Source organism: Lepisma saccharinum, chromosome 16, assembly GCF_977018435.1.
Source record: "Lepisma saccharinum chromosome 16, izLepSacc3.1, whole genome shotgun sequence".
Taxonomy (NCBI): Eukaryota; Metazoa; Arthropoda; class Insecta; order Zygentoma; family Lepismatidae; genus Lepisma; species Lepisma saccharinum.
Window position 1 is genome coordinate 55,475,029 of NC_139244.1, and position 27,213 is coordinate 55,502,241.

The 27,213-nt window shown below is 40.4% G+C and overlaps 1 protein-coding gene across 7 annotated transcripts in view; it reads right to left on the minus strand.

Annotated features, from left to right (window-relative positions):
- cno (adherens junction formation factor afadin) overlaps window positions 1-27,213 on the minus strand; it is a 446,647-nt gene that overhangs the window by 157,003 nt on the left and 262,431 nt on the right. For all 7 annotated transcript variants that reach the window (XM_083138204.1, XM_083138208.1, XM_083138207.1 and 4 more), the window contains one exon: window positions 14,031-14,186. In XM_083138204.1, coding sequence (XP_082994330.1) covers window positions 14,031-14,186 — 156 coding nt within the window. The remainder of the gene's footprint in view (window positions 1-14,030; window positions 14,187-27,213) is intronic.

The window sequence follows — 27,213 nt, forward strand, 5'->3', positions numbered from 1 at the left end:
GTTGTCTCCTTGTCATATAGGCTCTGGTGCGCAGTGCAAGGAGATAAACCACGTCATGCGGAGCTGCTAAACTTTTCAGTTTGTTTCGCTGGGCACATGACGTAAGCCTGCCTTCCCCAGATATATAAACGACAATAACTTAGTGAAAAAAATACGGTGTTATGCCTTCATACTGAAGACTTGTTGCTCTACCTACTGAAGATGGGGCCTGTTGTAAACAAAGTAATTATATAATGCGGTAATAGGGTCTTCGTGTTACCTTTGCACGCAGCAGGTCATGCAACATTGCATTTGAAACTCGAATCCTCTCTTTTGCTCGGCACATGTTTCCTGATCGATTTTATTTCGTCTGTTGAGAAACACTGGAGATTCTCGGAAAATGATCTCTCAGTTTCCTATTTCCCTCATTTCCATATGTAAGAACAACTTGTTGCCAAGCTCCAGTTATGCACAGGTTCCACACCGCTCCAAGCAGTGATTTTACGTTAATCCCAGTATAATTCGTTGATTTTACGTTAATCCCAGTATAATTCGTAAGTCACAATCACAACTGTGATTCCATCTGTATTTGTACTTTTCTTACATATTTCGGCTAATCACATGGATGAGGATGAACAATGATTACACAAAACTGACAAAGGGCACTCAACAAGGAACACCCATGCTCATGCCAGACCTTGGAACATTCAGAGCGCGTGAGTCGATCATTCAACGCACTCGGCCACCGACTACTATACAGTTCAATCGCACGTAACACAGTGATTAACTGTTATTTGTAATTTTTCAAACAGATTATATCGTGAAAATCACAATTGGTCTAGTGTCAGCAAACACGTTATACAATGCAACAGCCTTAATTTCTGCCGGACGATGGATTAAATATTGTCAGAAACGATAATTCTACAAATAGTGATAATAATTAGAAAAACCTTTGTACGTCGATATTCTGCATTCTGACAAAACAGATTTGTTTCTTCCAGGACATTCGTGTGATTTACCAGAGCAATTGCCATAATTTTTGTAATAACTCATTACCGACATGAACAAGTGCCTTTTCTGTAATCAAAGTCGAGACAACAATACCTGAAATCCACAAGAACAGTGGCGATTGGGTTCCAAATTGGGGGGGGGTGCAAGGTGGCAAATCTGGGAGGGAGGGCAAGGACAGTTTACTTTCCTTTGGTAGATAAGGTTTAACATGGTGTGGGGGTAAAATGGCAATGAAAAAGAGGGGGGCAACTCTAAACGCCGCCACTGAACAAGAATATAATCTACGCAAAAGTTTTAAAATATTTAAGATTAACAGAACATAAACATAATGTTTTTATATTCTTATTTTATTCACAAAATATGCTAGCACGTCACAACTTTGGCCACGAACACCTATAATACAATTTAAGAAGCCCCATACCTTAGCACTGACTATTTTGGCTATAGTTCCAGCCACCACAGCTTCGTTAACCTGCAGTGACCATGCCATATTACAAATATTCAAGTGTTAAGTTTTAATAGTCTTCGAATACGGAAAGAAGTGTCTGAGAGGAATGAGTAGCCAAGTAGCTGACGCACCAGTTACAATAAAAAAATAAAAAATAAAAAAAGGAGAGTGAATGAAAAGTCAGTGCCTATTACACAACACAAGAAACGTAATATTTTTTTTAAGAATATTAAAAAATCGTTGACGTCACAGCACCTGAAAGCGACATCTAACCCGTAATCAATATGATGCCATGATTGATTGTGCATTTCCTCTCCTCTTTTCCGTCAACTTACTAATGGAAATTGGTTCACAGTCCACGAGAGACCTGCATTGAATTTGTATGCATAACAAACATTCGGCACAAAGGCGAGTTTTTACGTAGCAAAATAGGGTTTTGATGACACCAGAATTTCTTCACTTCCAACGTGAAATATACACACACACATAATTACATTTCAAGTTCATATTTTGCATATTACCAGCAGAGCAAAACCCGGTTACGCGAACCCTTACTCTAGAATTGATGCTACGCAATTTTTCAAAATATTGTATTAAGAAAAGACGAAAATATGCCAGAAAATCTCTGTTCCCTTTTACATGTAAACTAATTTCCATTTTTTATTATAACATTTCAAATAACCCTACTTTTAACTCTCTAAAAATAATAATAAAGCTGTATGTGTGTGTTCATTTAGATAGGGAGTATTTTTGTTATTTTTAAGTAATAATAAACTTCACGACAAAACAGTATCTTTGCATATGACTGATGATGATACATTTAAATTATAATTCGTATATTTCAATTATGTACGCTATCTAGCGTCGTCCGTGCGAACTATTTGGCGCTAGAGCGAAATCCTCTGCCTGCAGAACTCTATACCCTGTGAAAGTTTGTGCGACACGTGTGTATTTGTTTGTACTATATATTCCAAGAATTGAAACCGAGACTTGCTTGTATAACTCGAAATAATACAGAGAGTCTTCCAGGTTTGGATGCCATCCCCAAAAATGGATGGAGGGAGACTCACAAAGAAACAGCCATGCTTAGGTCGGGGTTCGAACCCAGATCCTTCGATAGCCGTGAATGGGGCACTCGACGGATACCGAAGAGGTCAAAGTCTCGAAGAAATAAGTCGGGGTATCTCACTTAAATTGGGAATACAGCATTACACGGAATTTAATAAGGTAACGAAAGCCTGTTAAAAAAAAAAAAAAAAAGCTTTCAGCTCCGATAAAAAAAAAAGGACTTCAAGAAGATTAAAACTGACACACGATTCGCATTTGTGTGAAAGCAAACGCATGTGTTCATTTGAGCTTGTGCCGGACGGATTATGCACAGGACTCCGGGGACTAGCTATTGTGGAGAAGGGGGGGGGGTTTCTATTCGAGAGGACGAAAAAAATGGGAGGGATGCGTTTAGTCAATTATCACAACTCCCTGTTTGATATTAATTTAATTAAAGAGCGCCTGTATTTGTCTGGCTGCATGGTGCCTGTCTTTTACACTGATGGCTCGGTTCGATCACGGAGAGACTATATAGCAATCTCAACTCCGTTTGCAAGCTGATCTTATTCCGGTTGGACTTCTTCAGTCAACAGCAGGTACAGATATTCTAAACGAAAAGGACCTACAGACTTAAACTGGTTCCAATTGAAGTCAAGATAAAGAGTTTGTGTCCGACCTCCCCGATGGCGTAGTGGTAACGTCGTAATCAAGGTTTCCCCGGTTCGATTCCCGGTGGAGGCACATAGTGGTTCTGATGCCATTTTAAATTGTAGGTCCAGTCCCGATTAGCCTATCTACGCATAAAGTGAACTTGAAACAAACAAAATGTTTCAAACCCGGATTATGACCGAACACGTTTATCCATACTGGATCTACAATTAAAAGTGGGACCCGAATCACTGCCTCCAACGGGATTCGAACTAGTTAGTGACCCCTTGATTAGAAGGCGGCAGAGTTGCCACCACGCCATCGAGGGGTCCCGTATGTTGCTTCCGAACCAACAAACCAACGTGAAATCGAATCAGGGTGCTTGTGATTACAAGACAATACATTATTATAAACACTTTTCGATTGATTGATTTGGTGTTTTAGTCCACTTTATGCACAGTATGGCTAATCGGGACTGGACCTACAGTTTAAAGTGGGATCCGAACCACTATGTGCCTTCACCGGGTATTGAACCCGGGACCCCTTTATTACAAGACGACGACGCTACCACTGCGCCACCGGGGAGGCTCAAACACTTTTCGAAATCTTATTTTTGATCTATTGTCATAATCAAAGGAAGAATACCTTTATTCTCGTTTCTTATTATATTCTTCTATCATTTAAATCACCGAATTTCATTTCATATATGTAATTCTTCTGAGGCAAAGGGGGGGGGGGGCTTAATCGTCCCAACTACTCCTGGGCATACCACAATCACCACTTTGGCTATCACAACGGGTATGGGTAAATACAAAAGACACTGACAATACAGAGTGATTCAACAGTGACGTAATCCTAACTGTGACCGTTAAAAACACCAAAACCGTAAAAGATAATGACACCTTTTGCTTGAAATATAAAACTTCGTATGTCCAAAGCTTACAATAACGTCTACAAATTTAAGCAAACATGATGGAAAGAGTAATTATCTCACATAGACAGTAGCAGCGATTGGGTGCCAAAACAAGGGGGGAGGGGGGGCAAAATAGTTTACTTTCTCTTGGTAGACAAGGCAGGCGACAGACTTTGGACTCGGCCTACGGGAGGCTCGCTGGTTGGAGTCTCCTGGGGGAAGCGTAACAACTTTTCTCCTGAGATTTCGGCCTGCGTATGGGGCTGGTGGTCATCCACCACCGTGAAGAAATTGGGGAACTACGAATGAGCAGCGTAACCCGGTCATGGAAACCTACAGCAACGACTGGGGGTTCGTCGTGCTGCCCACACGTCACCCCGCAACTGGTTGGATGATCGCTCACCTCTGCTGGGGCATGTGAGAGTGAGGCAGTCCACAGGTGGGCCCTGGCCCTTAAGGGCTGTTGCGCCACGGGTTATTTACGAAAAGTGTCATAGGAAATTACGTTACACGCTGTTATTTAACCGAAACAGAATGAAAAAACTTACCCCGTGGCCTGTGGATAGCTACCATCTTGGGTGTGCAAAAGAAACGTTAATGCTTTCTCTGAAGGCATATTCCCAGCCTTCGGACACTACTAAAAGTGTAAAAAATCCTAAGGGTCCCTCTGCACACACACGCTTATGCAAACACGAGAAATCGCGAGATGAGTTGATGGTTCTTTTACGATGCAAAGCCAGCGACAGGTTGCAATCAAACGCCTATAAAACTCACCTTCATTTCATATCCCGCCACGACCAACTATTAGAAATCGTTTAGTGAAATTTCACTTTAACAATTGAAAGTCGATTTGAATATACATTAACGTCTTCCAATTGTAAACATCGCGATTTACATTTTGAGGACAAATTGACCAATGACACTTCGTGAGCGTGAAAGTTTCATTTCCTGATAAATGCGGTTGAAGATAAACATTTTCATAGCTACTAAAGCAAATGTGTAAGACTTTTAACAAGAGTTGCAGCTGTCCAGTTGACTGATCTTGTGCATGATTTGGTGCTCATAAACGCTAAGAGGGGCTGGATCTATAGTGCAAAATGGGACCCGTACAACTGTGCAATCAATTTTCCTCCACCGGGGATCGAACCAGGATGGCTACTCTAAGATCTTGATAACATTCAAGAATAATTCCCGGTTATCAAGGCGAACTTTTCAAAAATTCAAGGGTACAAGCATATGTTTTCTCTATTTCAGCTTTACGTATTACCTCCTCTCACCACCCACATATACACAGACACACACACAAATATATTAACAATATAAATGGTATGTGCGATTCCAATTTATCCAACAATTCTAATTGCATTCAATTCAACGGTATATACGAGGGTTGATCATTAAGTATCGCACAACGATTTTTTCCCGCGATGTTATTGTGGCTGGGACGTTGAAATTTTACAGATGCATAGTTTTAACTTCGCGCTAGAGACGGCATTTGTTCGATCAGGTATAACTCTTACGGCAGAGGCGTGAACTATTTAAAGATGGCACGCATGTTATTGTCGTCAACGTGTGGAAAGCAAAGAGCTGTAGTTTGTTTTTTTGTGGGCGAAAGGACAAAACACTAGTGAAATTCTCGGGGAAATGTTGGGCGTGTATGGGGAAGACTGTTTGGACCGTAGCAACATCTCCAGGTGGTGCACATTCTTTCAAGGAAGCCGTGTGAAACTTGTTGACACGTCACGTTCCGGGCGACCAGTAACAGCTGCAACGGAACGGAATGTTACAGCCATTGAGGAGGCAATTCTCAACGACCGGCGGATCCATCTCAGAACCTTGTCAGGGCGGTTCAACATTTCAGACATTCATCTGTTTGGCAAAATGAAGAAATTCCTAGGTGGCCAACGCTTCAATTCCGATCAAGAAGTGCAATCAGTTGTGCGCAAATGGCTGTATTCCCAATTTGACGGAGTTCTATGAACAGGGTATATTGAAACTAGTGCCACGATGGGGAAAATGTGTTGAAAGACTTGGCTCCTATCTCGAAATGTAGTTAAAAGATGTGGTTTCAATGTGTATAATTTATGTTGTCTTACCTAATAAACTTCCTTTCTAAAAATTGTTGTGCGATACTTAATGATCCACCCTCGTATATATTTAAATATTTAATTTAAGGTTTACATTTGCCATTCCACATACTCAGAATCAAAACACTTCTACAATCACAAGTCACAAATGTTACAGGATATAATAATCTACGACAAATTGTTAATTGTATATGAATTTCAAACTAAAGCTAAAGATGTCCCTATATTCAAAACATCTTTTCTAGAAAATGGAGAGCGAAGGAGGGTACTTTGTGATGTGTGGCCCGCCTGTCCCCTCCCTTCAGCGCCGATGCTGCTTACACCAGCGTGTATGGCAGAATGGTTTGAGCATCGGTCAAGGGTTCTAAGTTCGGTTCCCCGATAAAATGAAGACGTTTCACTGTATTCGTTTCTTCATCTATTTCATCACCTTACCAATCATCCTCAGAACCTTTATTAATCTAGAGTGCTAGACAAAAGACGTAAAACAAGGAAGAAAATTAAGATACTAAGTTACACTCCGTTTTAATTTTATCTGGGCAAGAGACACAGTCCATACAAGTATATCATATCATCATCCTCATCGTCACGATCACCCAAGTGGAAAAAAAGCGACGCTACATAACAAAAATCAAATCATACAACCATGAATGCATGTGTAAATATTGAGGCAGTACAGAAGATGTAACTTCAACCTAGACACGTCTCTGGTCTCAAAGCAAAGTAACGATCCACATCAACGAAATATGTCAATTTTCATTCGAGATCTCATCGCAAATACTTGAGCAGAACAGCTACTCTTTCGTTTCCTCAGTCATCACTTAGGACTCTCTTGACTCGTACCCAGTAACCCCTGCAACCTATTATCGCGGGCTGCACTGTGTGATGCAGAGCTGCAAGGATAATTAGGCATTGTCCTTGGGGATGAACCATCAGCGCATCCCCAGCTGAGTATAAGAAACAAATGTGCAAAACTAGAAGAGACAGTCAAATAAAAACTTTATTTTTTTATGTAGTAGATTTCTGCATATAAAGTTGCACACGTTTGCTACATTTTAGCATACACTCATCCACACATATTTTCAAGTCTGCGTTAGTGCCCGTATACCTCAAGAAGAAGAATATTTGGAATCTATGTGCAGTCAATTATGAGCCACCGCAAAAGTTTTTCCACCCATCTACGTGCGGATTGAGGCCATTGTCGAACTTTTTTCTATATTTGTAAACTTGCTGGCCTCGTAAGCATGCATAGATACATTGGATTTTCATAAGCTTCCAGAGGGCAAGAAACCACTGGTCTTCGCTGGTGCATGATGTGTATGCAAGAGGCGCCACATCTTTAAAATTACAAAAATAGTGCTGTGAAACTCACTTGATCAGTGTTGCAGCCTCGAGGTCGTTTTGTAAATTACAGTCGATACCTCGAGCTGGTTACAGTCTGTCCTGTAATTTTTGTCTCAATTTTAAGGTTTTTCATTTGACTCTCCCTCGTAGTAGCAGCAAGTTGGAAAACGAAAGTATCGATTTTTGTTCGGATTCTATCCAAATCTAGCAGGTGGCTCCTTTTTCCAAAGGCATTTGTTTGGGAGGAAGAGGCGGGGGGGGGGGGAGGATTGCATTTTTGAAAACACATTTTTCTACTTCTAACACGGGTGATCGGTCACGTAGTGGTAGCGTTCTTCGTCTTGTAATAAAGAGGACCCGGGTTCGATACCCGGTGGAGGAACATAGTGGTTCGGATCCCACTTTAAACTGTAGGTCCAGTATCGATTTTACTTTCTGTGCATAAAGTGGACTTACAAACTCCACGGGTGATGTTTGGAATGTTCATGACATTTTGAATGAGTATGGTGAATTTCAAAATGTTATGTCAGTAAGTATTCGTGAAAAATACAAGCTAAAACCAGAGTATGTGAATCCGAAACAAAAATCAATGAAATGGCAGAAAATTGTAGAGGACTGTAAATTTCAATCTGGAGTGGATGCTCAAACAATGAAAAATGTTATTCTATCAATTTAAAGATAGCATGCATCACGACTTCATCAAACTCTGTGGTGGTGGAATGGACAATTTGGTTGGATGGTTTAACATGAAATGACCCGATGCTGTGTTTGCAATAATATTTTTAAAAATGGTCATCAATAAGAGCCTATAGTTGTGTGTAAACGAGCACTAGTATTTAAGCTACTTGAGAATTCCTCATTCCACCTGCTCATTCTGAATAATAGGCAAGACTTCTCTCTAAGCAGCAAAACTGATAATAATCCAATCCATCTTCTGTTCAGCGCAACACAGCTTAACGGGACTAAACTACCGATCTGATTTTAAAATCTAGTTGGTCCTGCAGTATGAATGTATCATCCATGATAAAACTACGATGTGTTTCTCGTTCTAACATATGAGCAATGGAAAATGACATCAGGACTGGCTGAAAAGTAGATCACAATCGGTCGTGAAGTGATTTTTGGTCGAGCTGTAGCACAGACTAATTAATAGCTCCGGTTAACCTAACCTACGTGGCTGTAGCAATATACAAATTCAGACACATGCATTCCACAAAGATAAGTACATGAAAAACCTGAAAGAAGATTCGGATAATTTAAAGCCAGTCTCACACGGTGGTTAAGTAGGTCCCCACTTCCCTACCCACCTCAGACTCGAAACTACCATAAGATTGTTTACCTCTTCAGTTCGCGAAGGCAGAAAAAGGGGTCTCACACGATCCTTAAAATCGCATCTTTAAAAATGGCGATTACACAAACACGGTATACCACTTCACAAGTTTAGATGCTAATAACTGCTGAAGATTTCGGAAAATACTGTTTTCTCTTAAAATAATAAGAGAATAACATTGGCACTATTGAAAAATGTAGCACATGTAACCCGTGGCAGTGAATGTGAGTGTATAACATATGTTACTTCAAGTTGATATACCACTTTACGGACACACTAGCATAAAGTTGCATTACCCGTATATTATGATAGAAGTTGTATATTTTAATGAAACCCTTCTCGTACGGTATTAAAATGTATCCTCCAATACTAACTAGTCAATTAAATTACACAAACTTCACAACAAAGTGCAAAAATTGTGGTGTTTACATTAACATTAAGTTACCATATTATATTTATATTTCATTGATACTTCTTTGCTCCAAAAATACTTATTGTGAAATTTACTTTGAAGTCCATGAAGAACTAACAATTCATAACTTACATACTGCGGTGCTACACACAGCATTGTCTATTTGTTACAGCCAAATACATGCGTATGTGGCTATCAGTGTTTACTCTTTACTTCAAAATAGTATTCGCGTCGGTTGTGAAAGTAAAATAACAGTATCACAGTAGGAAATTTAGACTCGCGAACTATTTATTTAAGACAAAAATAATTAGTAGACTCTTCTTTCAACAAATAAAATATTCGCCCCCAATCATTAAGGCCGGCTGTAGACGAATGCATTTCCTTTAGCATTTTTGCTAGCATAAATGCTATGTAAAAGCTTCCAAAAATCTTATAGCAGATAGATAATACTTTACACGCAACGCAAGCATTGCATGTAACTTTTTGGCTAGCTTTTGCGATTACAATATATAACATATACAGCATGAAAGGCACGTCGAGTTAAACCATCTATGTTGACTGCACGGTGTTTACATTTGAAACAACAAAAGAATTATTTCATACGTGTACAGTAAACGTTGTTAAATATGTATTTAAGCAGCGCCATTGTTTTGTACCTAATAACGTTTTACACGAAACTTTATTTCTCTCGGTTGAATAGTTATCGGCTTTTAAAAATGTGAAGTGAGACATTGTTTACATCTCACGCGGCCGCCATTACATATGCACTCGTGACCTAGAGCTCGCTTCTGATTGGTTATGTTTCCTACTTCAGCTGCCAGTGTGCTCCACAATTCTGATTGGTAGTTCTATGGTATTAACGATGGATTTAGAGACTGTTTCCAATTCTGTCGGGAACTGAATAAGAGAAAGCTCTACACGAAGCTAGAAGTCGATGGCGAAGTGAGGACGTACCTAACTGCCGTGTGAGACTGGCTTAAGGAAAAAATGAAGTAAAGGATCGCTTGTTGCCTTTGCTCTTCATATCAAAATATTGAGTTTTTGAATTGAGTTTGAATTGATGTTTTAAGTCTACTTTATGCACATATATGCTAATCGAAGCTGGACCTACATTTTTAAGTGGGATCCGAACCACTGTGCAACGTGCCTCCACCGGGTACCGAACCCGGGACCCCTTGATTAAAATGCGACGACGTTATCACTACGCCATGGAGGAGGTCTCAAATCAAATTAAGAACTAACAGTGTCGGTGAAAACTCTTTCAAGAAGAAGACAGACATTCGGAATGAAATTATAAGGCTGCAGTTGGAAAGAGTACGCGAATATTTGTGTTTTCCTTTGATATCATTTTTCTTACGACATTCATTTACATGCAGTTTGAAAGTTATTATATCCATCGTTCAGCAAGTACGTATTTCACAAAACGCAGGTACAGATGGCACACCAGTAGCGAGAGTATGTATCAATTAAAAAAGGCCATCGTTTTACCATAAATGCTTTCATAATTTTGAAGATTAGTGTGCGTTTTATAATTGAACTGAGTCTTTCAAACTTTTACTATGATGGTAGATTACTGGCACTGCTGACTCAAGAAAGGACATGGCACCCGTTGTTATTAACTCGGTTTCAGAAGATAGAAATTCGCCTCCGAATGTGGTCTAACGGTATAATAATTTCACGAGTACGTACGGAGTCTGCCTGGTTTCCTCGTTGATATAATTAATGGATAAGGGACGAGAGTTAGCAAGAGATCCACTCTACCGATGAAACGGCATGCGACTGTTAAATACGAAAGCACGTTCGATTCTGACAGAGTTAAGTTTTCATGGCCGAGCGTCGGCAAACTACAGAAATGGACACACAGAATACTAAGGCATGCACTAGTAAGGACATGTGAACTGACACCTCGTCAAAACATGGGTGATATGATAAGTGTTTCATTTTTAAGGTGTATAGGAATGAAATTCGCGAATACAAGGATATCCCACTGCAACGACGTAGGCAGTAAAGATCTGGTATTGGGTACTTGTGTCGCAAATGTTAAAGTAGGCAGAGTGGGGTTTTGTTGTGTATTATGCATTTGAAGCTTAGAAGCGAGTCACAACTTCCGAATCCTCCAATCAACATGCGAGCCGTTTAAGTCATCTCAATCCAGCACCTATCGCTAACCCTCTTGCTCACGCTGTACATTGGTGGTAGGCTCGCTAAATAGATTCGAAGTCGGATGGGCATTTTCCGAAAATAATAGGACTCTACACGCTAATTGCAATTTCATTTATGTGACTTTTTCACAACAGAATTTCACAACTTGAAGACCATACACTGTATCTCCATACCTTGGAGAGTCAGACTAGATATAAAGTTTTTAGATTCCTTATCAGCCATAGCTGTTGCACAAAAGCAGAATTGTCATTGATTCGACAATTTCGCGATCAATGCACACGTGTTTTCTGACACCAAAACAATATTATCACTTGTACCTGCTTCTTGCCCCAGAACTCAAACAATGGAATCGTATACAACACAAAGTATCATATTTCCTTCTGCTTTCGAGCGGACTGTTTTTGCTCTCATATTTCATAGGTACAAACTTCTGATTATACATGTGATTGTCGCGAAACTGATACCAACATTTTGTTAAGCTATGTCAATTATCGTTGGCCAAGAAATAAATCATATGGGAATACTGATTTATGTCATGCATTCAGCTCATTGAAGAAGGGACATCCATGTTAAGCACATATAATTCCATTAATAAAATATTAAAACGGAAAATTAGGGTGGAACAGTTTTACAAAGTTCCACTCTGAGAAATGCCATAAAATAGGTTAAATTGAAAACTTGTAAAGGTTGAAAAAAAAAATCATGGGGAAAGCGATTTATCTGGAGGCATGATTCGTGATAATTTTGTACGATTATAGTAAGATTGTTTCTTGCTGTCCTATTCCATAATTTTGTGTATTTATTTTCCTCCGAAACGTGCGTTAACTCTTGCTTATAGTTAATTGTGTATCTTGTTTCAAGACTGCTTTATACTGTTTAAAAATATGGAAACCATATTTTTTTCCGCAGAGAATCGAACTTACGACCCCTTATTATAAAGGTGGCAGCGTTGTTAACCCCTACAGCAACGGGGATAGAACGACTTGCTTACAGTGGCGGCGATTGGGGGGAGGGCAGTTGCCCCCCCCCCCACTTTTGCCATTTTTGCCCCCGTGCTATGCTAAACCTTATATATTACAGTCATTGCCCCTCTCCACCAGTTTTGGAACCCAATTGCCACCACTGCTTGCTTATATGCGATTCAACTAATTTTCATTTCAATGGGGCATTTGTTAGTGGTGGTTTTGGTGTTCCACCCACCTCTCCCACGCAGGTAAAATTGGGACTCTTTATTAAAATTTAATCAGGAATACTGTAACGTAAGGTGTGATTGCACGAAAGGGGTGGACGCCCTGCTGTAAGCAAGTCTTCGCCCCAAATAGACAAGAAAAAAATAATATAATGAACTTATGAGTTTTAACTAAACCCCTCTTCAAAAATAAATTCTCTAGTTCTCCGCACTTGATTTTTACTATTTTTACTAGCGTTGCCACTACATATATCACGACTCGAATTGTCTCCCAAAATAAGTCACGAACTAAACTAAATCTCTTGCAGCAACATTTCTTCAGGCCAAACGCCATAAATCAGCTGCCTAAATACAAATAAGTAAATTTACTATTTCAGATTAAGCTTTCTCTTCGTCTACACTTGTTCAAGAAGGTCTTCATATTTAATCGACATATTCTCACTGTGAATGTTAATTACTCCCAGTCATGGGTAGCTCAAGATAACATTTTCACACGAGCGAGGTGGATTTTTGGTGCCATCTTTCCAAGTAGCACTGTATCGAGAGACAACCCACCCCTCCATTATCCCACAAGAGCTTGCGTAATCGCCAGACAAAAGACGATGTTGTGCGGAACTCTTCAAAATATTGTTCATAAGCACAGAAGCACATTTACAACTCTCTCGACTCAAATTCCTCTAACAAAGTGGCGGCTTACAAATATAATTGTTAGTGTGTGTGCAGACAAAAAGAAATCCGCAATCCGGATTTTCTCCGAAATCCGGTTAGTAAAGTTTCCGTATCCGGATTTTAAATTTAAAATCCGGATATTTCTGGCCCTACATCCTTCATGTATGGTCGCCATTTTTAAACTGAACTGCCCATGCATGCTACCGACGGGTCTTCCCTATCACACAACACAAGACCAACCTTGCGTTATGACGTCACCGCGGAATGCTTTCATTGTTACGCTAAATACCTAAGTTGTTACGTTGGGTTCACTTATTATGCTAAGGGATCCAAACCTTATAGACCTAACCTGACAACGTAGGCATTCTTAGTGTGACGTCAGAACACAAAGTTGGTCTCACGTTGTGCAATAAAGGAGACCCGCTCCCCCCCCCCGCTAACTGAATATCATCAAGCTGGAGTATGCTGCAACCTAATAACACCTTCACTACTCACTACTATTCTCAGTTATCCCACATCAGCTTGTAACCTACTTACTGACTTGCCCTCGTAGAAAAGCGAAGGAAAAATAAGGAATACGAAATACATGCATTCTCTCTTCCTCTCCAACACACACAAAGTGAGGGAGAAACAGAGAGCTTTGTCCCCCCTTTCCACACACACACACAAACATACAATTGTTTACAATCAGAAGCTTCCAGCCGTTATGTATTTCTTGGAAATGCCTTGGATTCTTTGACAGGAAATGCAAAATGATATCTGAAGGAAAAATGGTTGCGTGGCAACTCACCGGGATTGAGCTCCAAGAGGAAGGGCAATCTCTCGAACCCATCTTCGTATCGGTAGCTGTAATCCAAGTCGTTGGACTTTGTCTTCTGGGGTTTTTTCTTTCTCTTGCGAGGGTGGTAGTCCGCAGGCCTCCGCCTCACGTGGAACATTATGGAACCTGGAATGAAGAAAATAAATGCATCAGCACAGGTCGAAGTACGCAATGGCTTAAAAGGAACATTGCTACGGTCGATACCAAAAAAAAAAAAAAAGAGAGCATGATTTGCAATGTGAATAAGGTAAAAAGCACACACAAACTGTGTTTACAATGCTCCACGTTTTGTAATCAGAATACTCCTTCGATAAGAAAATTTGACTCACCGTCATATTGGTACAGTAAGAATAAAATTGCTGTCGTCTTCAAATACATGCTGAAATTCCTACAATTTACCACGTATTCTGAAAAACATCGTGCAATACCTCTTGCGTTTTACCTTTACTTGGCTTGTCTGGCATATAGAACATAAATCATAGGACATTTAGGGTGTGTTTTAATGTTTCCATAGCAACGGCAATTTTCTTCCGGCTGTACAGTCACCGGCACTAAAAATGTGACACCTAGATCCTGAAATATACGCTTCCCTGCCAGGCGTTATGTGTGTTGCCTAACTCTAAGGCGATAAGTAGATTTTAATAGCAAATAGTAAGTTCTGCCACCACTGTAAAGTTAGGCAACACGCATAACGCTATGAGAGGATGCGAGTTTTTCAGGATATAGGGGTCCCGTTTTCATTGGCGGTAACTGTACATGATGTACTAACGATTCACGATGTTTAGTGCACATCTAGGTAAGGGAACCGAGACAACTTTTGTCTGGAATGAGTTTCAACTTTCGCATCTTTATTTTTTTCCACCACATACTATCGCTATATATTTAATTTTTGGGTGAGACAATACTTGGGCTATTTGCACTCGTCACATTGTACAGGGCCAAGTCCTATACAATAACTAAAAACAAAACATGTTTCTTTCCTTACCTGTGTTAAAATTTGAGGCTGTAAGGGGCGCTCAGCATATTTAGGAACAAAACGCAGCCCTACAGAGCATTATACTGAGTGCAGGTCCAGACGCCAGAGCCTCGTTGGCCTACACGAATGCAGTTTACCGGGACGCACTACGTGGAAGTGAAGTTGACACTTAAGTGACTTCGTCGACGGCCATCCCTTAAAACCCACTATCGTTTAATAAAACAATAAAATGCAGACCAAGGAAAAATTTATTGTACAATAACACACTTAAACGTAACGTTTCCACCCTCTAACAGGATCATCTTCAGACAAAGCTTCAAAATAAATTAAACAAAATAAATCTGAAGAAGAACCTGTTAGAGGGTGAAAACGTTACGTTTAAGTGTCTTATTTTACAATATGTTTTCCTTGGTCAGCATTTTATTGTTTTATTATACTGGGTGGCCCAATAAACGTAACCGAAACGTAGAACAATTTTTTGGGGCCACCCTGTACATGGAAACAAAGATTAATAGTTTTACCACTATCGTTATAGGCCATCTGGCGGCAAGTGCAAACTTGTATCTCTCTCCAATCACGGTTGCATTGCAGTTAAGAAATTCATAATGTTTGGTGGTACTTTACAAAATGGGTATTGAAAGTTAACAAGTGAGGATAACCTTTCTTCTGCACTCCGAAGGGGGCTAAAACTCCCCTAAATACGCCACTAGCAAGCAGGACGGATTATGCTGCAGATAACTTAACCTTGCAACAGGATTTTGTGTATTAATCCGCTTGCGAACGGGCACAGCTTCTTCAGTGTCAGTCTAGCGTGAGCCGGTAAGTCCTACATATCATAGGGGCTGACAAAAGGCAGGGTGCTCTGAGCGCTCGACAACTTGTGTGCAATTTCACTGCTACGGAGCAAGATTTGCTCTTGTTTCACCGTTCCTTCCGTGCCACCGACTGCTTACATGCCGAAGCAAGCTTCCAAGCTCTCCTGTAACTGCTCACCCCTGTGCCTATTATGTAATAAATACGTATGATTTTGTCCATGTATTAAACATTTTATGGCTCTCTTGTTAGAGGTGGACAATTGTGTCAGATTCTGTGAAAATCAACCTTTCCTGAAACAACATTGAAGTTTCACACTTAGTAACCGCAAATCACAAACGCAACAAAGTGAGTGATACTTAGGGAACGGATTTTAAGGTGCAGCACCATTCCATAAAAATAGTTGTATTCATACCGGTCGTTTTAGGACATGTTCGTGAGATTAACACATTTAACCCCCCCACCCCCTTTTTGATGCTTCAGCACATTTTTCCTTCCTTTTCTTTCATGTTTTGTTAAAAAAAAATTGGACAGAAAAATAAATGATTTTCACTCTTCTTGAGCAGATACATCCTATAGCCTCATTTTGTAGAGCAAAACGAGAGCTACAAAATGGTATAATACAATCATTGCAGCCCCAATAGTTCCTAAGATAATGTAGCAAAACCCGCGAAACAAAACACAAACTTCAACAAAACCTATCTGGCAGAATCACAGTTCTCTATGCGGTCCGCGCGTATTATATATAGAAGGTGCAGAAAAAGAGAGTATCGAATAAAGGCATTTTATTAAAAACATTTTCGGAAACTTTTTCCGAAACAAAATACTGATCTGAAACCTACAGCGTTGTTTCTTGCATGTTTCCACCTACATCGCCATCCGCTTGTAGAATCTTCCTTCCGAGTTAGCCGGACAATATTAATACACGGTGTCCGAAAAGTCCCGCACCATAGGCAAGATGGTAAAATTTTCTTTTCTTCGTTCTTTTGTGGAAATAATACTGCTGCGTGGGCGTGAAGGTTATTCACGGCGAGATGTTGTCAGCGAGTTCAATCGACGATATGGCTCATCTTCGCACAAGAATCCAGGACGTATGGGAAGCCATTGGCCCAGATTAGGTTCCCCGTGTGCTCAACAATTTGCGATTCCACCTACAAACATGTGTAGAACTCAACGGAGAGCACACTGACAAATACTGTGATTTTGCCTATGGCGCGGGACTTTTCAGACACCCTGTAGATTAATTATTATTATTTTAGAGCCTATAAATCTGGTCTCCAGTTATGACTTATGAAACGTCGCTGCCAAGTTACTGTAATTATATAGAGTGAGGTGCACTGGCTTCTAAAAATTTACCAATTAAGTTTTATTCGGAATTAAAAAAAAAAACAAAAAAAACAGTTGTGCATTATTTTCCATTTTCAATGTAGCGACAATAGGCCTTTCAAATTGTGTGAATACATGCGGATGCCACAAAACAAACGCACTGTTCCTCCTACATATGGCTACGTAAATTATAACTACAGCATGATGAGCGGGGAAATGTACCACCAGAGGGTAATATCGGCAACAGTACAAAAACAAGTTACAGCACATTTCTGCTGCGAGCTCAGCCTTTTATGTAGAACACGCAGAACCGCATCCCTAGAGCTTAGAAGCAGGCACGTTTCCATCCGCCGTCAATAAAATGGGGAAAAGCTGCTTGGATGTTTTCCCCTTGGAAAGAAACTTAGGGATGATATCGATACAGAACGAGACTTATCACCTACTTCGGTCTTGCCTAGAGATGCAAATGCCTGTCTCGACTCGATTTATAACATCTGTCTCTTTTCGGCTGAAGTTAGCAAAAATAACATAAAAAGGGACGTGAAGTTTTCGTTTTAACGACAACACCGTAAAGTTTAGGAAAGCAAAATAAAGTTTTTAAAATGTATTTGGGTAGGTAAAGGAGGCAGGTTTTCCATGTTTCGGAATCGCGAAATAACATGAATTACATCATTTTTCAGAATAACACCTAATTTTACACTTGAACGCGAAATATGCATTACAAACTGGAGATAACATTTCCTGCTCAAAAATAACTACCGGAAGCATTATTCTGTCATTTGTAGTGAACCTGGTGATAGTTTGAGTCAAAATATATTATCACACTTCATTCATTGGAGTTTGGCGCAGACATCTCTGACAGTGTTTAATCTCGTCCTGAAATAAAATTCGGTCGGGAGGGGTGAGGATCTTCTCAGAAGGGAAATTTCGTAGAAACGGGAAAATTTTCAGGGAGAAGCACCTGTTTTGTTTCGGAGGAAAGGGGGGGGTTGCGTGTATGTGTGCGTACACAAAACTGTATTTTGAGGTAACAGAGGGATTTTTTGGCATTGTTAGGGAAATGTGATGTGTATGATTGTGTTCAAAGATTTTGGTGTTATCATCCAATAAACACTTCATATTTAGTGGCTGATGAGATTAAATAATTTTCCAAATGCAAGAAATTTGGTTATATCTCACAAAGATAAGCCATATTTCCATTCTTTGTCATTAAACTAAAATTTGTCCCTTCCCAAAACTAAAACCATGTGAAAACCTTAAGCATAGAAGGAACAGTAAAAATGCATGTAAAAATAACACAGATTTTTAATTAATAACACCAAATTTAGTCCTGAACTGCTAAAAATAACACCGAATTGCAGTAAAAAATAACATCCAAATTTAGGGGGAAATAAAAGAAAAACTTCAAGTCCCTACATACAAAGCGTGTCACTGAACAAACTTTAACAGCGTACAGAGGCCAGTAAGAAACAACTTTTCTTAATTATCTTGTTTGGACATACTTAATTATAGCTTCAGCTTTTGAGAAGAAGAAAAAATACTTCCAATTTAAGGCGCACAAATGTACAGTCAACTGCAATAAAACTGAGAGACTTAGCTGTTGAATTATTTACAGCGGCGGCCTCTGGCTTACAGGAGCGCCGCGAATGTTCCAGTATTTTCACTGAAATGATATGGTTGCACCAAATATGTGCTTATTTTTAGTACGTTTTATACAAAAAATGTTTTTGACTTTGAAATATTTGTTATTTTTTACTTAAGGCAAGCGACCTAACCATGCTAACTGAGCGTTGCATAGGCCTGCCGTAATAAACTCAATTTGTCCCAACCGCCATCGCGGCTCTGAAGCAATTTCTAAACTCGTTTGAATTGGAATTGTTGTACAGAGGTTGTTCCGTCTACATTTGGCCAATTTTGACTTACCCAAAAATTTAGAAGAATCCATGGCGCCAGGTCCGTAAGTGCTCGATGTGTGTCCCTTGGTTCCTAACAATAGCCCGACAGCGTAATTTCCACTGTAATAGGCTTCTCTGAAGAACTGGGAGGGGAATCTTGTCCCATTCACTTTGCACAGCTTTCCAAACTCCTTCCACAATTGTCACACGCCGTTTTCCCAAAGCCCGCTTCAGCAAGCCAAATCCACAATAGTCCATAGGACTTGCGTCTGGAGATTTAACAGGTACCTCATTGAAAGGTATCACCTGTATACCACTTGCCTTCTCCGTCTCCCTGTAGAATGCGAGGGACGATCGTGAAGTATGTGATGAGGCCTTGTCCATGTGAATGCGCACCAGATTGGCATCATTTCCGTACATTGTTGGAATCTCATGCTCGTAGATCAGCCGCATGATCTGCTGCTGATAATACTGCGAGTTTATTTTGCAGTTCTTCGCCACCCTACGAATCTTCAGTTTACCTCAGTAACAGTAGCCAGTAACGACCATGAACCCTTTTGGGAAGGATTCTTTACATACACGGACCACTTTCTGAAGTTCTTTGCGCCTTTCTCTCGGTACATGATGGCTCTCGGTTTACCGCAGTCGGAAAGGTAAATCCATGCTTCATCGAGCGTTACGACGTGCTTCCACCTTTATTTTGCCAGATGCCGTTCGTACAGCTTCCGGGCGTTACACTTTCGTTCCTTTTGGTGGGCATCCTTGAGAAGATGGCATCGAGCTTTCAGACTTTTTCCAGCTTGAGTTGATGGTGTAAGGTCCGGCTCACAGTCCCCAAAGACACGTCAAGACGATTAGCCATACACCTTTGTGTTGGCGGATTTTCTTGCATTGCAATTTTGCGCAGTTTCCTCTGCATGGTAGGGGTGGCCTTGGATTTGGCCCGCTTCCTAGGCAACTTCGTTGGTGATCCAAATGGTGGAGCTTCGTTGCTCTTGTACTTTTTAATGACATTTTTTATTCCACTTAAACTGATGTTGCAACCATTCTTCTTGCACAATTTTCTAATGACAGAAACACTAAACTGGGCGTCATAAAGAGCCACAACATAGCCTTCCCAAAACCAGCTTAGTTTGGGCGGCATGTTGGTCACAGAGCGGAAACCCACAGACTTGGAAAAAGATTTTACACAACACTCACAACAATGGTCCTATTTTGTGCGTTATTTTCGTCCGCGCGGATAAACAACTCCCTTCCCAGACAGTCACTGCACAACACTGCAGGACACCACGTGCCAGTTCGGGTGAGTCCAATCTGCCCGGGAGGGGGGGAGGAACGAAATTGGTCAAACGTAGACGGAACAACCTCTGTATTAAGTCCACTTTATGCACATAAAGGCTAATCGGGATTGCGCCTATAGTTTAAAGTAGGGTCCGAACCGGTGTTCAATGTGCTTATGGTTTACAGGTCTTACCTTAAAATATTTCAATATAGTAGAGTCTCGAACACTAAACGCGTGGCCATGAGATTAGGCGGGTGGCAGAAGTTCGCGCTGTTGCCACGTCGGAGCACAATCCCTTGTGTTCGGAGGTTTAAGAGAATGAAATATCTCGTTATAGAGTTGGTCTTTGTCATCCATGTGATACAAACTGACAGTGTTTGCTCGAAAGATCAGAGATGGCAACTGTATGCCTCGGAGAGAGGTCGGTCTGACGCTCCAACTAGGCACCGCAGCCCGGATGACGTTGCCACGCAGTGCGCTGGAACCAGCGACTTGTGTCCCGCTCTCGCTTTGCTTTTCCCATAATGTGGCACCAGCGCAACATCGCTCAGCCGCCTCTTTTCATGGGCGTGCGTTTAGGCCTTGATCTTATCTCGACTTTATAGAGGTTTGTATCGTCTCGAAAAGTCTCGAAAGGCCGGATTTCGTTCTGGTCTCTATTTTTTTCGAACCCGACTCGGTCTGGTACACGCAACGGCAAAAGAAATAGTAGGCAAATTGTCCATCACCATTTTCATTCCAAAATATGAAGATCGTGAATTGAAGTAAAAACGTCATTAGGCATAGGACAACATCTGCTTTGTATCAACAGAAATTCATTCCTTAAAACAACACCGGGTGTGGAATAAAGAGTAATGAAAATAATGATGGACAATTTGTCTACTGTTATCTTTGCCGTTGACTGTACCATCCCTAAAGTAACTTTGATTTTCTACACCAACGACCGCACTGGGACTCGAATCAGAGAACTTTGCTGGCGGGACCATGATGCGAGGAATTTCAATGAGTATGGCTACTCAAATAATGTACTAAGATGGATTCTGATAGTTCATGGTAGTACATCGCATTCAACAATTCAGCACACCGGAAAGAAAAAAATAATCACTTCGTCAGACTGAACCAAACAGCGGGTGGGAGAGACTCCTACATGAAACAGATATGATTAGGAGAGGGAGAATGCTCCTCCCTAACTTTATTACGACCTGCCTCTTCGGATCAATTAACGTGCCTCTTAAGGTCAAAGGTGCAGCTTCTATATCGGCATTGGTTTCATTCCTCGCTCCTTCAGACATGGAGGTAATCGAATTACCACCCACACCTGTGACGTAAGCAGAAATTCAATCTAAGAATGATTCTTTCAATTTCCTTGAAACAAGTGACATTTGTAAACAGAGCGAATTAAATGCAGTAAAGAAGTAAACAATTTGTAATAAACGACATGACAATGACGTCATTCTGGACATGCACCGGGTGACCACAATAAAAGTAGCCAAACTCAGATCCCTCTGGAGCCTGTTCGAAGCAACGGATTGAGCGGAAAATTGGTATGGAGTATATGGGGAAGCAAATGATGAAGAACAAATGAGTTCAAATGTTCACCGCCAGGTTGAAATCTGGCGCACAGTGAATATGTCGAAAAACACTTCGTCCGTCCATTGATCACACTTCCAAAGGGTCATTCACGTTGACAGGGTGCATATTGAAGACTGCTGTGTCGACATAAACTCAAATTACTGGTTGTTGGTACTTCAGCGCCACATTTGCATCTGGTGGTGAAAATTTGAACTATTCTTTCCATCGGCATTCGCTTCCCCATGGTCTTTATAGCCTCTATACCAAGTTTCAGTGCAATCCGTTGCTTCGACCGAGTTCCAGAGGGCTCTGTGTAGGGGGAACTTAATTCTAAGCGGCCCATTTGCACCTGGTGGTGAAAATTTGAACTATCTTTTATCCATCGGCATTCGCTTCCCCATGGTCGTTTCCATAGCTTCTATACCAAATTTCAGGGCAATACGTTGCTTCGAACGGACTCCAGATGATTGTGAGTACGGAAAATTTAATTTTGGCCACGCGGTAGGTGGGTAGTAAGAAAAATACGTAAAATTGTTAATAATATGTTATGGGCTCGGTTAAAACTAAACAAAAATAGGTGGCGCTACAGCTCTTGGAGGGTCAATGCCTGCCAAGAGGCTTTTAATTGTTGTATTCTGATTTTCCAGATCGGAGTCAGCTATTATTGCGACATTTTCGAGCTCTCTCACACTGGGAGTCGAACCCAAGATCGCACGCACAAAGGTGATATTAAAATAATGTCAAACAGGTTTATACTATTAGAAATTGCTGAAGCAATCCAAGTTAAAACTTACCACCACTGTACCTACAGTTTAAAGTGGAATCCGAACTACTATCGTAGCGCCTCCATCGAGAATAGAACTCCCGATAACTAATTAGTCAACTAATTATGATTAAGTTTAGATTTTCCATAATATATATCGTTATACGGAGAAAGTAATATATAAAAATTATTAAAATATATTTTGGAGAGTGAAATGGCCTAGTACGTCTTCTTGCTTAATCTGCACATGATTTAAGATTTTTGTTATTTAGCGTCAACTTTCTGCCAGTTTTGGTTAATCGCGAAGATGAGTATGAGTGATGATGATATGATGAAATTGATGAAGGGACACTCGAAAAGAACACCCATACCCAGACCGGGACTCGAAGGCTCTAACCACTCCGCCACGGAGGTTGGCTGTAAAAGTTCGAGAAAGTAGTTCAAATATGGATACGTTTTAAAGATTTGGATTTTCATAAAACATTAACCTTTACACTGACCGTGCCCCAGCGTTAGTTTATGATTTATATAGAGACGAAAATAGCAGTTAGAAGCTCGCAAATATATATGGGTTAGCACACTGAATGATACGTACAACTGATTAAAGGGTCTCACTTATCGCACCAGTCTCTAGCAACCTTTGTGTTCTGACGTCAGCGCTGTTAGGTTTGGTTCTCTTAGCACAAACACACTGAAAATGTATTATTTATAAACCTAGCAAGCCTAACCTGACAGCGAAGGCATTCCGTGCCGACGTCAGAACACGAAGCTTGCTAGAGTCTTGTGCGAGAAGTTAGAACCTAATTAAAAGGAACAGTTACCTGAACAATATGTTCCTTCCTATTAACAATATCCACACTCAGACACTTAATAGAAAATAGTGCTAAGATGTTACGTCATTACAAGTTGTAGCAAATCCAAATGAAACGTAAGCGTCCCAATGACCACCTCGTGAACCACACGCATGCAACATTAAGAGCAAACATGTCCTTGTCGGCTGGTATGTGTGTTTCCCTCAGGATCGCTCGATATTTGCGTGCCTTGTGCACAACAGCAACTTTGCGCGTCTTCCATTCTTCTTTCTGTAACCTTCTTAGGTTTGCAGGGCATGAAACATTAAATGGAAGCACCAAGCAATCGATTGGACATCTTCGATCTGAACGTGCTACGCAGGAAAACCGACAACACACAAGGGAGGTACTAAACGTGATACAAAAACACATTACAGACATATGCTACGCACGACATGTTGTATTGATCGCAGGTCCACGGTAAGTTAATTTCTCGTACATTGATGTTAAATATTAAAAGCTTGTATTTGGTGGGAATTTGAGTCGAATGGAGCTGCATGACGTCAAAGTTCAGTAAAAATGTATAAGGACATGTTCCGAGTTCCCATGATTGAACAATAAACTTTACACGCGATTTCAGCTCATCGTCGGAAAAATAAAAACTTTTCACCTGACGTGTGTAATTTTTCTTGAAGTGTTAACACTATTAAGCCTCCTTTCAATGTTTAATAAAAAACTCAAAATGTTGACCAAGGCAGAATTTATTGTTAAACTAGCTAACTGCCCGGCGTTGCCCGGGTATATATTTATCCCAATCTTCTATTAGACAGGAATATAATGAATTCTAACTACAGTCGGGACGCGCTAGCAAGCGGCGTGGAACCACCCGCTCTGGTAGCGACGCGCAGTTGCCGGATTGACCTACTTCAGGATTTTCGCGAGTCCACAGAAACACGTGTAGGATTAAACATCTGGGTAAACAGTCAACAACGGGACCCTTCCATTGTTCTCATTCTCAGCAAAAACAACTGATTCTTTAACTACTACTTCCATTCTTTCATTCACTTTTTATGTTTTTACATACAGGTAGATCGAAGCATTAATTACACATGTACAAAATGTATCATTAATGTTTAGGAAATTGAGCAATTGCCCAGCGTTTCATTGTAATTCATTGAACTCTGTATTGCCAGAGCCTGTATTATCCTGTAGCTTTTAAAATTATCTCACTTTACACACCCACATGTGCCTCCCCGATGGTACAGTGGTAGGGTAAGCGTCGTCGCCTTGTAATCAAATAGTGCTGGGTTTGATACCCTGTCGAGGCACATAGTGGTTCGGAACCCACTTCCAACTGTAGGTCCATTCCAGATTAGCCGTAGTGTGCATAAAGTGGACTTTAAAACACCAACTCAATCAATCAATCAATTCACACACAATTGATTTGTTCTTGATGAATTCTTGTCTGTAATACAGTAACTCAGTTCAGTGAAATTCTGTATAAAAGGTAAATTTTTGTACGTTCCGCAAAATATAATTTAAAAAAACCAAGTTGTACGTAATTTGTTTATACGTTGTTCGCCCTAATTTTCAAGAAATACATTTCATTTGTACGTTCTGAAGCTTCAACTATGTCACAGAAGTATACATTACATGTCGTTACAAAACAAAGGGCGAGTTTCATATACAAAAACAATAGGCGGGCATAGCTGCGGTCGGTACTGAGTTGCGAAAAAGACAAACGTCGCGGTGTGACAAAGAAGGCAAAGAGAGGCGGCATGAAATCAAAGGAGAACTATTTGCCACAGTTGTTCATAACACAAAACTCATTTTCTTTTGTTGGTAATTGTGATACGATACAATGTACCATAATAAAAACACAACAGAGTTTCTTTCAGTGAAGGTTTTCGGTTGCTGTGTAGAGCAGGAAGATAAAATGTTTCATGCTTGCCAGAATGTAAAATTCACACGGGAAGTTAACGTTAACCTACAAGAAACTTCAGATTCAAACTTCTAGATTCGTTAAATTATCACTTTACGACGGAAATAACATATATTAGCATACTGATACCTACGTGTTTAATTTCGCGTGACGCTTAATTTTTCCCCGAGCTTGCCAACAGCTGATTAGCCTGTCCGACTGTTTGTGCGAACGTGGCAACGCAGAAAACCCCCAGCCACATGGCAGCCAACGAGGAGACAGAATTTGGTCACATTCTGCGTTCTGATTGCACGCCGCTTCTTATCGCGTCCCGGCTGTATAGTGTAAAATGAACTTGGAGTTGAACGGCATTGGGAGTATCACTATTCATCTTAGCGACCCCGAAAACTATGGATTCCACACTAATATTGGTCGTTTTACATGTCACCCCCTTCCCACACCCACCCCTAGGGGTGCCAGGGGTGTTTTGGAGTTGAACGGCATTGCGAGTGTCACTATTCATCGCAGAGACCCCGAAAACTATGGATTCCACACTAATATCGGTCGTTTTCCATTATTTTTACGTCACCCTCTCCCAACCCCACCCCTAGGGTGGAAAGTGATATGTGTTCCAAGTTAGGTCGAAATCGCTCCAGGCGTTCGAGAGTTATGCTAGAACAAACATACACACATACATCCATTTTTATATATTAAACACACCATAAACGTTTAAACCGCAAGGTATTCTTCAGACTCTGAACAAAATTCGAAAAAATATTCGCTTCCATGCATGGCGTTATGCTTGTTGCCTAACTCTACGGCGATGAGCTAACCTCAATAGCAAATCTTCAATGGCAAATCACGACCTTCGCCTTAGAGGTAGGCAACACACATAACGCCTTGCAAGCAAGCTAGTATTTCAGGATTTAAGTTTCCTATTTTTATTACCGGTGACTACATTGAACTGCGGAGGTCACCGTCTCTTCCGAATCCATTTCCACTTTGCGTAATGTATCGCTTTCCGCTTCTCTAAAGTAATCGCGACGCTGAAAATTATGAATGAACTGATGAAATAGATGACAGGACTAACACGCATGCATGCCATACGCAGGGCGACGCATTAACATGTACGGAACACAATATCGTCATCAACTCATCTATAACAAAAGTAGACATACGACAAAACAGCACGCAGCCGGCGATATATATCGTCGATGTTTTCACGAACTGGCGAATATGTCAACTCCCCTGCATCACGAACCGGCGAATGTGCAAAATTTGACATTTTGAGTTTTTGACGCTGTTTATGTTGGAACAACTTGTACTTTGCTCTCACAAAGTTTCAAGTTTCTATTAAATATTGCTTAGGAGATAAAGATGGACAACGTTTTGACGAATATGAAAACTAGTATTGTGATAATTTCACGAACCGACGAATATGAAATTCACCACTTCGTGGAGAAAAACATATCATTTTACAATCCATTCAGGATGTGTCAGTTCGACTATATTTTGCCTAACAGATGCCGAACGTTTTATACTTCATTTTTTTCATAAGAAATATAACCCATTTGTAAGATATCAGAAAACATGTAAGGCACTGTTATTTGTGTTTCTATTGGAACAATGTACAGTCTATATTTTGAGACTTTCAATGAAACTGGCAATCATCTGGTTTACTTCTTGCAACTAAATTATTTCGAATGGTTTATAAAAAAAATGCCATTTTTCTTTACCACCAAGGGTTTTTACTTCAAACCCATAACTGCCCATGAAAAACTACCAGGACTTGCAGTCATTATGTCAAGGAGTAA